The sequence below is a fragment of the Dromiciops gliroides genome, chromosome 1 (assembly GCF_019393635.1).
Source record: "Dromiciops gliroides isolate mDroGli1 chromosome 1, mDroGli1.pri, whole genome shotgun sequence".
In the NCBI taxonomy this organism is placed as follows: domain Eukaryota; kingdom Metazoa; phylum Chordata; class Mammalia; order Microbiotheria; family Microbiotheriidae; genus Dromiciops; species Dromiciops gliroides.
The window spans coordinates 14,756,502-14,773,142 of record NC_057861.1 but is presented as its reverse complement, the minus strand read 5'-3'; the positions used below and the strand labels follow the sequence as shown (position 1 = coordinate 14,773,142).

The window sequence follows — 16,641 nt, the reverse complement described above, 5'->3', positions numbered from 1 at the left end:
GGCATTTCTTTTTTTTTTTTTTTTGATAGCAAAACCTAGTGACAATGGATCAGATTGTGTCAGTGGAAGAAACTCAAATTAAAGACAAAAAATGCATTTTGCTGAGGATAAAAGGAGGAAAACAATTGGTCCTACAGTGTGAGGTGAGTCCTCCTCGGTGTTTGATGGAATCAAGAGCAGGCTGAGAAGCAAATCTGCCTCATGATCTCCTGGTGTTTATACAATGTTCTTGCTGCTTCGTGTTATGTCATTTTACAGAGTGTTCTAGGGCCTCGCTTTGAAAGAAAGCGGCTGCTACTTCTAAAAACAAAGCATTTGGTAGAAAATGGCTCCCGGAGGGTGTGAGACCATTGTCATGGTCCTCTTCCCCCCAGCCCTCCTCTGAGACCTCATTCTGTGGCACAGTGGGAAAGATGCTGGACCTGAGTTCAAATTCAGCTCCAGACATTTGACTCACTGTGTGACCGTGGGCAAGTCCCTTCACTTTGATGAGCCTCTGTGTAGTTATCTGTAAAATGGAACACTCATAGCACCTCCCTCCCAGGGTTGTTATGTGGCTCAAGTGAGACAGTGTGTCTACAAAATGCTGGGCAAACCTTAGCGTGCTAGACAAGTTCGAACTGTTATCTGTGGGATTGGAATGCTTGGAGGCCATGTCCATTTTTAAAAAATTCTGAATAGAATTTTATTTTCCAAAATATATGTAAAAACAAAGTTTTAACATCAATTTTTAAAAAACTTTGTGTTCCAACTTCTCTTCCCCCCTTCATTCCCACCCCCACCTGCAAGAACTCAATCAATTCAAAATAAGTTATACATGAGTAGGCATGGAAAAATTCCCATATTAGCTAGTTGTGAGAGAAAACAGTCAAAAAACCCAAAACTTCAGATTAAGTCATTGTCAAAGAGGAAATGAAAAAAAATTTTAAATGTGTTTCCATCTCTTTTCAGGTGCTATCAGTTCTTTCTCTGCAGTTGGGCTGTAATCTTCATAAGTCTTTCAGGGTTATATTGGATCATTGCCTTGCTTAAAACAACCACATGCTTCCCAGCAGATCATCCCCCACTATTGCTGTTATTTTGTATACAGTACATTTCACTCTGCTTCAGTTCATGTAGGTCTTTCCAGGTTTTCCTGATAGTCTCCTGTTCATCATAACATTTATATAGTACCTTAAGCTCGACAGAGAATTTTCTTTATAAAAGCCCAGCAAAGTAGGTACCATACGTTTTGCCATTATAATCAATCATCATAACTATTTCCCTCCAACCCACTCCCTTCCCATGACATTTACTCTATCTTCTTTTTACCTATTCCTCTTCAGAGGTGCCTTACTTCTGACTATCCTCTCCCTTGCTCTGCACTCCCTTTTTTTCACCCTTCCTTCCTTGTTCTCTTCCCCTCCTATTTTCCTGCAGGGTTAAATATATTACTCCTCCCAATTGGGTATGAGTGCTATTCCCTCCATGAGCCCACTCCAATGAGATCAGGGTCCCTGAGCTAATTCTGTGTTCTAAATTTTTCTTCCTCCCTCCCTCCTCAACCCTCCCTATGAGATCAAGCAATTCAATATGTCATACTGGTGCAGTAATGCAGAACACCTTCATCTTCCTTGAAAGTGTTTTGCTTTTTACTGCTCTCTCCCCCAATCTGCCCTTTCCTCCTTCCCTTCCCCCCTCCCCCACCCTTTTCTCCCTCCCCCCGCTCAGGGCAAAAATATATTACTATACCTACTTGAGTATGTATGTTAGTCCTTCTTCGAGCCAATTCTGATTATATTAAGGTTCACTCACTCCCCAACTCCTTCCCCCTCTTCTACTCTCCTCCATAAGCTTTCTCTTTTTTTTTTTTTTCTTAGTGAGGCAATTGGGGTTAAGTGACTTGCCCAGGGTCACACAGCTAGTAAGTGTCAAGTGTCTGAAGCCGGATTTGAACTCAGGTACTCCTGACTCCAGGGCTGGTGCTCCATCCACTGCGCCACCTAGCTGCCCCCTCCATAAGCTTTCTTCTTGCTTCCTTCTTGTGAAATACCTCTCCCCAGACCATCTCTCCCCTTCCCCCTCCCCCAGTTTTTCCCCCTACACCTCAATCCTATTTTAATGTCATCATGGATTAGTTAGGTGGCACAGTGGACAAAACACCAGCCCTGGACCTAGGAGGCCCCAAGCCCAAATACAGCCCCAGACATAAGACACCTCACCCTGTCTGCCCTACAAAGAACAAAACATAAATGCTTTACAGATATCATCCCTTCATATTCAGTTCAGCCCTGTCTTCTGTGAATTTCTTGTGAAGACTTTTTGTTTTGTTTTGTTTTTTGGTGAGGCAGTTGGGGTTAAGTGACTTGCCTAGGGTCACACAGCTAGTAATTGTTAAGGGTCTGAGGTCACATTTGAACTCGGGTTCTCCTGAGTCTAGGGCTGGCGCTCTATCCACTGCACCACCCAGCTGCCCCTGAATTTCTTACTGACATACTTCTTATGATTTCAAAGTATTATCTTCCTATGTAGGAATGTAAACAGTTTGATCTTTTAATATCCCTCATGAAGTTTTTTTCCTGTTTACCTTTTTATGCTTCTCCAGGATCTTGTATTTGAAAGTCAAATTTTCTATTCAGTTCAGGTCTTTTCATCACAAATGCTTGAAAGACCTCTTTCTCTTTGAAATACCATTTTTGCCTCTGAAAAATTATACTCACTTTTGCTGGGTACGTGATTTTGGCCTGTAGTCCCAGTTCCTTTGCCCTCTGGAATATCATATTGCATGCCCTTCAGTCCTTTAATGTAGAAGCTGCTAGATCTTGCTTTATCCTTATTGGAGCTCCACAGTATTTGAATTCCTTTTTTCTAGCTGCTTGCAGTATTTTCTCCTTGACCTGGGAGTTCTGGAATTTGGCTATAATATTCCTGGAGGTTTTCCTTTTGGGATCTCTTTCCGGAGGTGATCGGTGGATTCTTTCAATTTCTATTTTAGCTTTTGCTTCTAGAATATCAGGGCAATTTTCCCTCACAATCTCTTGGAGGATGGTGTCTAAGCTCTTGTTTTGGTCATGGTTTTCAGGTAGTCCAATGATTTTCAAATTATCTCTCCTAGATTTATTTTCTAGGTCAGCTGTTTTTCCAAGGGGATATTTCACATCGCCCTCTATTTTTTCATTCAATTGGATTTGCTTTACTGTGTCTTGGTTTCTCATAAGTTCACTAGCTTCCATTTGTTCAATCCTAATTCTTAGGCAGTTATTTATTTTTTTTGTGGGGCAATGGGGGTTAAGTGACTTGCCCAAGGTCACACAGCCAGTAAGTGTCAAGTGTCTGAGGCCGGATTTGAACTCAGGAACTCCTGAATCCAGGGCCGGTGCTTTATCCACTGCGCCACCTAGCCACCTCTTAGGCAGTTATTTTCATCAGACAGTTTTTTAATCTCCTTTTCCATTTGGCTTTTCAAACTGTTGACTTTTTTCTCATGACTCTCCTGCATCGCTCTCATTTCCCTTTCCATTCTTTCCTCCTTTTCTCTACATCTTCTTTCTATTTCTCCTACTTTCTCTTCAAAGTCCCTTTTGAGAGCTTCCATGGCCTGAGACCAGTTCATATTTTTCTTGGGAGCTTTGGATGCTGGAGCTTTGACTCTGTTATTATCCTCTTCTTCTGAGGTTGTATTGTGGTCTACCTTACCCCCAAAGAAGTTTTCGATGATCTTCTGCTTTCTCTGCCTGCTCATCCTGGCTTGCTATTTCTTGACTTTTAACTCCTTCTTAAAGTGTGGCGCTGTTTCCAGGACACACTGTTCAAGCTACAGCGCAGGCTGGGGGATGGTTGGGCTTCTTCTCAGCCTGCCTAGCCTTGATTTCATTTGATTTTAAACTCTCCACTAGGGAGTGGGGTGGGGGAGGGCTGCTTCTAGGCTCCACTCCTGTTCTCAGCTTCAGAGGGTCCCAGGTGTTTTGGGATGAGGAAGGGCAGGCTTTAACCTCACCTGGCCTGTTCTCAGGTCTGGAGATAACTTCAGGCCTACTTTACTAAGCAACCAACCAGCAAAGCTTTCTGTGGTGTGGTTCTCAGCTTCTGATGAGACTGCTCCCCTGCTCCCCTCCCCTACCTGGGTCTCCCGCCACTCAGGATTTCTTCCTGGTTCCCCGCTGGGGTGGGACAGTCGAATCCTTCCCCCCAGTCCACTGGTACCCCTGCGCTTACCCCCCCCCCCCCCCGCCAGCCGTTCAGTCTGACCGCGTGCTTGGTTCCAGAAGACGCTGGTGCTGCAGCCAATTCAGCAGCACTGGGGCAAATTCCTCTGGCAAGTGTCTGGTGTGTCAGCTCAATTGCAGGGATAGGCTTTATTCGTGGCCCAGCACGGCCCCCTGAAATCTATCTATAGCTGGAGAAAACTCTCAGCCCATATTTTTGTGTGTTTTTCTGCCCCAAGGGTTCTTTTATTGCTATTTTTGGGGTTATTGTATCAGGAGCCCTGTGGGTTTAATGTCTTTCCTCCGCCATCTTGGCTCCGCCTGGCCACGTCCATTTTAAACTCAAGGAGCACTTTCTGGATGGCTCTCCAAGCTAATGCTTTTCTTTTCCCCTAAAGCTCTGGTGACAGAGCTCTCAGCCCTTCTCTTTGCTGCATCTTAGCTCCTTGGAGCATTTTTGTGAGTGAGTGAGAGAGAGAGAGAGAGAGAGAGAGAGAGAGAGAAGAAGTGTTAATGGCATTCCAATATTTCAGGCGTCTGTGATTTCGTTGATGTGGATACAGCTGTCAATCAACAAGTCTTTGTTAGGCCCCTACTGTGTGCCAGGTACCGTGCTAAGTATTGGAGCACAGAGCAAGGCCAGAGACAGTCCCTGTTTCCACAGCGTGCAAAACCCTGCATCCAGACCAGCCAGATCTGCCTCTCTCATGAAGACTTTCTCTGAGGTGCTGTAGGGTGGATCTGATGGCCTTGTCTTCAGCACACTGACAGCTACCTCCTCCCTTGGCGGGGCTAGCCCTTGCACACACAGTCCACCACTTTTCCCTGACTCCACGGTTTTCTGGTGTGTTAGTACCTTCCATAGCTTGTCCTTTATGGGAATGACCTTGAAAACCCATCACCGTTGTCCTGCCGCCATCAGATGTGTCATGCCCAAGCTAGATAGGAACACGTGGTCTTAGGAGGAGTTCGGTGCTTCAGTAAGTGTGGCGGCTCCTCCTCTTGGTCCGGATGGCAGCCTGCCCATGCAGCCTTCTCGTCCCCTGTGGTCTTAGAGACCCCGCACAGCTTCTTCGAGGGGCCTTCCTCCAGTCTAGGCCCTGTGCTTTCCAGCCTGCATGGCCACCTTCAGGCCATTTTGTCTCTCTCTCGGTCTGGCCCCCTCGCCTCTTCTGGAAGCTTCATGTCCTTATTAACCTTACCAAAGTCTGCCTCTTCCACATGGGTCATGGTGGGAAGTGGGTGGCAGCCCACCTGGGCCCATCATGCTCCTTTCCAGGGCCCTGTGGGTCACCTACAACTTCCATTCTTTGGAAATTTCAGGGTTCCAGGGACCATGCGGTATCACTAAGACAAAGTGGTATTTACAAAGCTGAATCTTTGTGCCCCGGGCAGCTTGGGCTCCTTAAAAATACAGTTGATGTACCAAATGCCCAAGAGCCTGCTTTTTTCCTTCCTGTTCAGTTCCACACCAGATGTGTTGCTCTTGTTCAGTGCCTGTCCTCAGTAGCTGTACTTCTGATTTACTACGTCAGTGGGCTGGCCGTCCAAATCATAGTCACCTAGCCTAGACAATAGGCATTTTCCGTGCACTTAATTTTTCTTGTGTAGAGATCACGAGGCCAGTGTCTGTTGAATGATCTGGAGGCTTGTTGAGGAAGCCCTCGGTTTCCTTAGACTTGATACAATCGGTACAACATTGCCCGTGAACAGGAATATCTGGTGGACTTTACCATCTTGAGAGAATCTCACTTTAAACCTGGTGTAGGACATTGCCCACAACAGGGGCAAATGCCTTTGCTGAACATCCATCACCCACTTTTCTGCCTCACTTGAAAAGAATGCTCAGAGGCACTGTCTGCTGCGGTCACGTTTGTCACCAAGTTGTGTCTGTGGGAGCTCTGAGGCTCTTGTGCTCTCGGGTCCATTGGGGAGAGAGGTATAACTGACAAATCATGGGCTTCCATAGGACTTTCACTTCTCTCCACATTTCAATCACTTCTGCGACTGGAACAATCACAGGATCAGAGGTTGAGAGCTTGAGGGGACCTCAGCGTGCCACCCTCTCATTTGAGAGGGGAGGAAGCAGAGGCCCAGAGAGGTTAAGTTATTTGCTCCAGATCTCACAGTAATAGGGGACAGAGCTTGAGTTCAGACCCAAGAAGTCCACATTCACCTTCTGCTTCCTGGGACTAGGGTGTGTGTGCGCAGGGGCCCTGGCAGACCCACCCCAGCTGGGAAGGCATTAATGATGGGCTCAGCATCAGCCTGTGCCTATCGTTTGCTTCCCAGCCTCACCAAGACTCAGGGTGCTTATTTGCAGAGGCTTGGTTGCTGTGGCGTATGGTTTGTGGCTGCAGTAACTCAGGAATCTTCACTAGCTGAGTCCATCTGGGTGCAGGGAGCCCCCAGGCCAGCAGAATTGTGCACTTCAGGAGGTATTAGAGCGGCATTCACAGCTGCTGCCCTGAGCCTCACAGGGAGGACACCAGGTTGTTTAGTGACATCTGCCAACAACCCTCTGGAAGCTCCTGGGAGTCTAGGACAGTCTCCGACTGTGCCCTAAAGGGAGAAACCTCCACTGGTCATCACGTTTCTCGGTTCCAGCGTTCACAGTGTGTTGGTGATTTTTAAAAACAAGCCCCTCTTAGTGAAGTGGGTAAATGTGTAACCACCATTTCTGTTTCCTTTCTCATTCAGAGTGACCCTGAGTATGTGCAATGGAAAAAAGAACTGATAGAAACCTTTACAGAGGCGCAGAGGTTATTACGGCGAGCTCCCAAGTTCCTCAACAAACCTCGACCAGCCGTTGTCGAGCTTTCAAAGCCTCCGCTCAGCCACCGAAACAGCAACGGCCTTTAATGTCAGCGGATGCTTATGAGAGACTGTCACTCCCTCCCCTGGAAGAGCGCCACAAAGGACTGTGTCCCCACTCCCCACGCAGGGCGTCGTGTGGAAGACGAGGACGCAGACTGGGGAGTCTGGGCACAGGCTCGTTGGCTGGCCTGGATGGTGGCCGCGAGGACCTGACGAGGAAGCAGAGGTGTTCTCGCTCATGGGATCAGTGTTCACAGTGGCTGCTTCTCGCTCTCATGTCAGTACACCCTGGCGGTGTTGGGAATCGCCCAGCCTTTTAAACTACTGAAGAAAGGAAGATTTTGTTTTCTTGGCTACACACTTTATTTTGGTCTATACTGAACCTAGAACTCAAAGTGGTTACTACTCAGCCCTTAAATTCTGACGTCCAATATCCAGCCTGTCTCCAGGTCTTCTCAGAAGGACCTTGGGACCTACGGTGTGGAATGGTAGATTACCTTTAATGTTGCCATAGTGAGCCCGTCACTGCTGGTAGGCTCCATTTTTGCTCCATACGCCTGGTGGCCAACGATGCCCCCACGTACTGACTTCTTTTTGTCCTGGGCTTATGAGTTGTAGATTCTTTATGAAAAGCTCGGACTTTGACCTGTTGCCCATTTGTTGTGCTCACACATAATCTCTGCCACTGTTGTCCTTGTGACTTGGGGATTGTGCTGTAACCACTGAGGGAAGGGGGAGGAGCAGAGGAGCAGAATCTAGAATTCTGTTGTATCACTTAGCGGTTTAGGCAGTTTTAGAATGGATTTTGGAACGGCTGATAAGGAACTTGTAGGCATTTCTTTTCAAATTCAGGGCAAATTGCACTTTTAAAAAATCTTTGAACCCATTACGCTGTAGTCGACATGTCGAGAGCCGCCCAGGGCTTTGGTACGCATTCTTCTGAGTAGTTCCTCACCTGTCCCTTTGACAGTTGGATTTTTCTGCGTGTAAAAAATGAGTGACCTTCCAACACAGTGATTTCAATTCTTCATTCTAACTGGTCCCTCCAGATGTGGGCACACGAATGATGACTTCATGTGAGGAAGAAATCACGTTTCTCCGTTTGCATTTTTTGGTAGAATTAGACACACGGGTCTTAAAATTATGAAAAGTGAGTGTCCTAAGCAGGCTTTAAAAATACAGACACACATACATGCATATGTCCACTTTCTTTGCAGAATGCCATTCACATGCCCCAAGCAAATTAATTCTGTATAGCAGGCTGTCTGTTAGTAACGTCATAGCTCTGAGGGCTGGGCCAAGTTAGGAATCTTCCCCCTGGCTACCTAGGGCTTATTTCCTCTGTTCTGAGAAGGTCCTTCGGTGCCCCTCTGTGCAACACAGCAAGCTCTCCCTTCCCAGACCTGTTCGTCTTCATAGCCAAGTGCCAAGTGCCAACAGACTCAAGAAATGGTTTAGCAAGTTACTTGTCTTTTGTGTGTGCAATCATAGTGTGCCTGTGGAAAATAATAACCTTCCCTACCCTGCCGTCTGTCCTCTAGGTCTGCAGAGGTGCCATGCATGTATGTTTCTATCTGAGCACTGCTCAAGCTGCGGAATGCAGGGCTGGTGCAGAGGCTCAGGGATGGCTTGCTTTAAGAGCCACCAATGCATTATTTCAGTAAATCTGCTGTAAAGAAGTGGCCCTCCTCCCCCTCCTCCTCCTCCCCTCTTCCTGTTGCTGCTGCTGCCACCACCACGGGTGCTGGTGGCAGGGTCTGAATTGGCTTGGGAAGCCCGTGTTCTCAGTCCTAGGGATTCCAGTGTTTGCTGAAAACATCCAAGAACCATGTTTACATCCGATGAGAGAACCCTAAACAATATGCTTAACTGTTTAAAAGCAGGCATATTCCCAAACACTTGGACAGAGACTCCAGTTAACTGTAGATGTAACTCCCCTCCTTATAATTGGGTCCCCAAATAATTTTGTGCAATACAGACTCTTGAGGGAGGCAGGATAGGGGCCAGCCTTGTACTTAGAGACTCCCATGGTCCAGTGTTCAGTGGTACCCGGGAGCCTACAGAACAGAAGCCCTTCCCCACCCTGGCAAGGGTGGGGAATCATGCCCTACCCTCAAAAGGTTTAACAGAATGCCCAAGGATACCTTCATGTTTCAAATTCTGAACTAAAAAGCGGTCTGCAGAGGCCTTTGGCTTTGATGGGGTGAGTCTTCTTTCAAACACCTGTCGGAGACTTCCAGAATTCACCCGTGGGTTCCAAAACCTGACGGAGAGGAATGAGAAGTGAATGGGGATGAGTAGGAGCAAGGAATGGGTAACACTGAAGTCTCAGCTGGCTGCTCTTGCTCTAGTCGATGTCACAATGGGATGCATTTGTTTGTAGAATGATAAACCTGTTGGGATGGTGGTGAGCAACCCTCTCATTTGACACACAAGGAAAATGAGGCCTGCGGGAATGAAAGGAAGTGAGCCAGTAGCCCAGCTTTTTAACCCAAATCTCCTCTCCTGTTATCCCACTGCCTGGTGTGGAACAAGAAGAATTGTCTTTTTTGCGTTCCTTGCTGCCCAGGGTGCTAAACAGGGTGTTTGTTTTCCTTTGTCACATTACCTTTCTCCCATAAACGAGATTGTTGTGATCAAGCTATCAAATGCCTACCCCTCACATGTTTAGGGTTAATTTTTAAAAATTTTGTCTTATGGTAGAGTACATTCCTAAATTATATTTAATTTCATGAGCTTGTGCTTTATTTTTAAGGTTCACATGGTTTTTAAACATAGTTGTCTGTAAAAATAACCTAAAAATGCAAGGAACATATTTGCAGCATTGAAAAATATTTGACCAAGTAATTCTTTATTCGAGGGAGTATTTAAATATGTCTTTAAAAATCTACATTTTTTTGATAGAGGATAATTTATGGACTTTCTTTTTATCACTGCATTATCATGAATGTAAATGTTACTGATCTTTTTTGAGATTTTAAACATTTATTAGTTCATTTCATTTTGTTAGATTTGGGGACACATTTTATAGTCAGTGCTTCAGAATAAGGTTGACTCAGGAATCAGAAGCCTTGGCTTCTGCTCGGCTGTGTGGACCTCAGTTTCCTCACCTGTGATCTGAGGGGGTTGTGCTAGGTGGCCTTCGAGGACCTCCCGAGTTCTGGATCTGTGTCCGAGAATATGTCTGGTGTGGTCAGCTGAGCTTGCAAAAATGGGTCCATTGCCATGAGATTACAAAGAGCTTCTGTGAGATGGCTGTAATCTCCATTGTGGTGACAAAGTGTGTGCAGGTATTGAGGTCTCAGTGATTGAGATATATTGTGTTTTGGGGGGAAATCAAAGTTTTATCCCTGTTCAGGCCAGACTGGCAGCCTTCAGCTTCAGCTTGAGATGTGCTGACTGTACTTGGAGAGAGCCCACCCAGGCCTCTGGCAGATGTGCCTTAGACAACGTTTGGAAACTGCCCCCACGGGTGTGACTATCCGCCAGAGGCTTTGAGCCTTCATCATAACTAATGGAACATTCCACTGAAGAGCAGATACTGACCTGTCCTGGAAAGGGGGATTTCCTCTGATTGCCAAGTAAGCCCATTTCCTTATCAAAGTGTGGTCCAGGCTGCTGCTCTGGCCTCCTTGTGGCTGCCATGTCATCGAGTTCCATGCTGGTGATTGTTAATGGGATTGGACTAGCCTAGAACACTCAAGGGGGGTGTGTGTGTGTGTATGCATTTCCGCACTAACTCCCCTCCTCTCTGAAGGGCTGACTCTGCCAGACGGGCCTATTTCTTAGCCCGGTTGTTCCTAACGTATGTCAACATTTTTATGTGCCAGGTAGAAAGAAAACAAAAGTCTCTAAGTTCAGCTTTTTTCATGAAAACACTGGGTAAATCTGTATAGAAATTTATTATGTGCAAGGTGTAAGGCAAGACGTGTCTACATTGGTGATGAGCTGTGTAGAGTCACGGTTATGTTCAGGGAACTGTGTTACATATATGACTTGCTGCTCTCAGTAACAAAGCCACAGCCTTTCTTCTGGGCCCCAGGACTGCGTGGAGGACCCAACTGGTTGTTCCCAGGGAGGCTTTGCCACTATTTTATAATAGTTTAGGGGTGGGGTGGGGGTCAGGAGAGGAATCATGATTTACAGAAATGGAAGCAGGGAAGGGATTTTATTTCTAAGGAAAAGAACCCCCTGTAAGCATCAAAGCACAAAAAGAAATATATGAAAATAATAGCGTTTTCTCTCCCTTTGGCTTTTTGTAAAGTATAAGTGAATGATAATGTTTGTGTTGTAATGTTCTTCTACACTGTGAGCTTGTGAATTCAGTGGGAGTCTGTGTGTGTGGGCGCGTGCGTGTGCATGTGAGTGAGAGAGAGAGAGAGAGAGAGAGAGAGAGAGAGAGAGAGAGAGAGAGAGAGAGAGAGAGAGAGAAACTCTAGCCTGTACTACTTAAAACTGCCGGATGCCTCAGAATAAGTCATGTCCAGGAGCATATCATCAGAGTACCCATACACAAGAAAAACAAGCTATAGGAATTCTGTGAAACCAACTTTCTTTTTCTTGAATAAGATACAGTATTTCAGTGAATCTCCTAATAATAGAAGGAAAATTTCTATAGTTGTTAGTGTGTGTTTAGAGCATGTCAGTGCTGACATTACTGTCTCTCTTAAACTAATTTGGAAATCACACCTGGAGAACAGCACCACCTATTATTTATTGCCTAGTTTTTAAAAATGCTTCTTTTTAGATCTGTGTCCAATTACCTAAAGATAGCTATGTAAAGGAGAAACTTGAATTCATAAGCATTTGAGTGTTGGCTTTAAATAGACCTAGTTCAGCCATTAAGAGGATTCATTGAATGACAGATTTCCACTGTGTTGGCATAAATACAACTGACAACATTTTTTAGGGCAAAGAACATAGTGGATGTGCTCGCTCCATTATGTTTGAGTAGTCTTCATGTACTAGCATGAATTCCTTCCTATAACGTCCCCAGTACAAGAGCTTTCAATCTTTTTTTCATAGAAGTTATTGGCAAGATAATCAAGGGAAATTTCCCAGTGATTATGATCTAGTACCTTCTAAAGCACACACACACACACACACACACACACACACACACACACACAATAATTTTTACCTGTACTTAAATAAAGTATTCATATTTGCTCTAGCAACCTCAACATTTTTAAAGTTCAATTTTTTAAAAATAATTTTTTATGTTAATGGAATATCCCCATTTCTGCTTTTGTTCTAAATTGTAATCCTGGCTCTGCTACTAATTACTACCTGTGTGACCTTGGAAAACTCATTGCACCTTCAGAGGCCTTAGTTTTATCATCTGTAAATTGGTTGGGTTGGTTGAAATGATCTATGGTCCCTTCTGGGCCTTGATCCTGCCACCTATCACCTCCAAGAGCTGGCGTTTTTATCGCACATTTTACATCCATTGTCTCATTTGACAGGGACTTTTCCTGAGCTCTCACAGCTGGGGAGGCAGCTGTTGAGAGAGGCTCTTCTTTTGGGTGGGAGGATTCCACTTTCCCGACCTGGGCTCTTTCCACTGTACCCTCCTGCAGGGAGAATGCCTTTGCAAAGGTGCATTCAAAGCAGAAAGGACTTGAAGTTTTGTTTCTAGTTCCCCAGTTGAGTATATCCCCTTCTGTACATCAAGGACAAAAATAATGCTAAATTGAATTCTTCCCCTCCCTCCCCACCTTTAAACTAATCACCAACTCAGCTTTATTTTGGTAATGTAAAGATTGCTAAGCTATGTAGGTATAAGATAAGATTTCTATTTTAACCAAAAAGAGGCATTTTATATTATTTATTAAATCCATGCATTTCTTTAATTTCTAAAACATTCCATATCATTCTTGCTGCTTTTTTATCTGTATAGTTTGGTATTTAAAGAGATAGCAGTTCTGTTCACATAGGAAAAATGTCTTTTTAAAAATGGAGTTCAGTGAATTTCTTTAAACTATGTCCAGCTTACCCAGTCATAGAAATTCAGAAGATTCCTTTTTTTTTTTTTTAGATTCTTTGTTTTTTTTTTTAACTAAAAAATGAGCTCGTATTAAAGAGAATATGGTTTTGTGCAGCAGCATAAAACATCCAGCCACCAAGGAACAGCTGCCACAGCCTAATCCTTTTCACCTGTAAAACATACATGCCTTTCGGTGTCTCCCTTAAGGGTTTGCCATGAAATACTGCTTTGATCTACCTCTTCCAAAAGCTTCATACCTGTTGACAAGTCCCAATTTGGCTAGGATGAAATGTAGCACATTTTCAGTTAATATCCTACTCTTGGTTCTTCCCCACGTTACCTGGATTTCTTAAGTCTGTTGAATTTTTATGGAATCCTATGACCTGTGGAGACTCCAAACCTTCTTCTATATATGAGATCTTTCAAGATCTGTGTTACTGCTGCTGCTGCTGAACATTCTATTTCTTAGGCCAGGATGTCCACCCATGATTAGAACTGGCCTGGTCTCAATGAAAAATAGTGATAAAATATGAGACCAGACCATATCTGTAATGGGACAGCATTTCTGTAGGAGAGTTAAGTATTCAACAGCAGGTTGTAGGGGTGGCATGTGCCTTGAATTCAAATGGGATTATTTTCCCAGGCCCTTTCAAATTAATTTGGAACATTAAGTTAGAGAGATATGCTTTGGATGCACAGTGGGGTATCACTGAAATGCACAATCTTTCTAGTGTCTTGTAGATATTTTGGAGTAGTGTGCTAAAAGGAATAAAAACCAGAATCCTTGTGGGGAAAAAATGAAAAAAAAAATCCCATAAGGAAGTTGTTCATTTCGAGAACACTCTCTTTTTCACAGCCTAACGTTGCGTAGTTCCATCTTCTCCTCTGCAGATTTTAGAAGTACAGGAGCATATTCACATTCATAGCAGAATCATCGATGGGATCTTTTTTGTTTTCTGTGTGTGAGAGTTAACATCAAAAGACCAGTACTCCTGTAAATAACCTGAGCTATCACATGTAGGAAATGCCCTGGTCCGTTCTCTCCTGTCCTTTGGGTCTTTTCCTATTTATTGTGCAAATGAAGTTTGTTTTTTAATTTCTCGTAACCAGTGCACGTTTAAGCAGTTTCTTCCTTGGAAACCATTCCCCCCTTATGGTAACTGTCAGCACTGTTCAGGATGTGCCACATTCGGTCAATACTGTTGTCTTTGAGGGCTATTTTGGAGCAAGCTACGTTGGTTCTTCTTTTCTGTGTTGGCCAATTGCTTATATAAAAAGAATCCCAATAAAAGAACCTGTCGGTATACATCGGTTTTGTTGTCCGGTTGTTGCTGTTTTTCTTTCAATTAAAAGCAGTTCTCCTGGATTTGATCATGTGAAGACATCAGGAGTATATACTCATTTGGAGTATTGATGGTGAGGAGCTACGGTGCAAATGAAGGGAATGTTTTGGAAGACAGAAAGGTCTGCTGGCCAGTCTGTTGTTTTCTTGGGCTTTCGGATCTTATCCATTTTTTATTTGCTTGATCCTTTCCGAGAATGTTGCTGCTTTGGGGCTCCATGGTTGGGCACACAGTGATGAGAGATGCCTACAGAACGTTTGAAAGACAGGACTGGCCACTTTGGAAAAGGGCTCCTTCCTAACACAAAAACACATAACTATGCTAAGAGCTGCTGGGATTATTGTTACATAAAGAACTTTTTTTTGTTGTTTTTTTAAAAAGTGGAAATTTAAAAAGGCATTTTGTTTTCTAGAAGAAAACTGCTTTGAGCAGAGGCATAGATGTGCCTAAGAATGCCCCAGCAAGTCGTCAATATGGGCATTTTCTTACTCATTTGCTAGGAGTACTTGCTGTTCTTGGAGCTCTGGGCATGAAGGGAGTCACGACTGGTGAATGTTGATGAATGCTCACAGGACTGTAAAAGCCATGTGGAGGCTGGTGGGGCCCCTGCTGAGCTATTATCGAGGGCTGATACTTCTTCCACAAGGCACAGGAGCTGGGGCATCCTTCACTGGCTGTCCCTCTGTTCCAGAATGGGGATGGGGAGAGATGCTTGTCTAGAATGCTACGGAGCTTCCTGCAAAACAAGGGACATCCTTGGCGTCGTAGGAAGGGGGTGTAAGGGGGCGGGGGAGGGCCAGGGAAGGCGCTGCTCAGCCCAGTGACATTCAAGCCTACCCCAAGCCTGAAGCTTTCATGAGCAGAGCATGGTGTGGAAAGGCCCGGTCTCCACGCCTTTTTGATCTGGGGCCCCTGCCTGCTTTTTAAGGCTTCACCTCCACTTCTCAAACCCAATCTCAGGCTTTCTAGAACTTTAGCAGTGACATCATAGACTTATACACTTCAACCCTGAAGGAACCTTTGAGCTCATCTGGGGAGGGAGGGGCAGTCAACAAGCACTTATTAAGTGCCTTTTATTTGCCAGGCTCTGCTAAAGGCAGAGGATGCAAAGAAAGGCAAAAACAATTCCTACCCTAAGGGATCATGGGGTCTAATGCAGAAGACAGCATACAAGTAACATGAAGAAAACATGTACAAAAGATAAACTTGCTCATTTTATATTTGATAAAACAAGGCCTTGCTCAAGATGACAAAGCTTATAAGTGGCAGTCAGGATTGGAACCCGGGTCCTGGCCTCCACAGCTTTCCCTCTGCCCCCTTCTCCCCACCCTCCCCCATCACATGCGCGCATGTGAGTGTGCGCGCGCGCACGCACGCACACACGCTCACACACACACACACACACACACACACACACACACACACACACACACACCTTCTCCAAACCAGGAGATTCTTATCTCTGCTTCTAGATCACTGCTTCAGGGACTTTGGGATTTTGACTATGTTGAGCTATTGAAAAGGGTTTGGGCCAGGCCAGGAGCCTCAGCTTTCTTGAGATGTCCACCTTCTTGGGCTTCACCTGAGAGGAATGTGGACTACTCAAAGGAGGCCTCTCCCCAAGGTCGGCAATGCCAGAGGCTAGTGGAACTATTAGCATTTTCCATTTCATGGGGACCTCTCCTGTCTTTTCCTGATATCTCCCTGGGGGCACACTCTTGGGATACATGAGACATACATGACACTCTAAAGGCTGACTTAACAGTCATTCATTTGGGGCCATGGTCATTTTTTGTGTTTCCCTCTTCAATGCTGCCCCCAATCTCCCAAGACTGCTGGGGCCTGGATTTAGCAGCCTTCTCTACTGACCAGATTAGCTTCTCATGAAGTTACCTGCTTCTTCAAGCTCAGCATTTCTCACTGAAAGGTAAGAGTACCTCCCGAAGGGCTACTGGGATGATGTATGGAGAGATATAGAGGATGATGGATGAATAGAGAGATGAATGGATGGATGGATGGAGAGATGGGTAAATGGATGGAGAGGTAGAGAGATGGATGAATGAAGAGGTGGAGAGATGGATGGATAGATGGAGAAAATGATAGATGAATGGACGGGTAGATGGAGAGATGGAGAGAATGATGGATGAGTGGATAGGTGGATGGATGGATTGATGGAGAGATCTATGGGTGAATGGATAGATGGAAAAAAGAGTTGGAGATGGGTAGATGAAGGGACAGAAGAATGGATGGATAGATAGATGGATAGAATTTGAGAGATGGATGGATCAGTACATGGAGAGGTGGATGAATG

The 16,641-nt window shown here is 44.9% G+C and overlaps 1 protein-coding gene across 3 annotated transcripts in view; it reads left to right on the top strand.

Annotated features, from left to right (window-relative positions):
* The window catches only part of GRK3 (G protein-coupled receptor kinase 3), a 185,321-nt gene extending 171,026 nt beyond the window's left edge, over positions 1 to 14,295 (top strand). For all 3 annotated transcript variants that reach the window (XM_043979152.1, XM_043979151.1, XM_043979153.1), the window contains 2 exons: positions 30 to 143; positions 6,885 to 14,295. In XM_043979152.1, the coding sequence (XP_043835087.1) occupies positions 30 to 143; positions 6,885 to 7,046 (276 nt within the window). In that variant the 3' untranslated portion in view covers positions 7,047 to 14,295. The remainder of the gene's footprint in view (positions 1 to 29; positions 144 to 6,884) is intronic.
* The last annotated feature ends 2,346 nt before the right edge of the window (positions 14,296 to 16,641 follow it).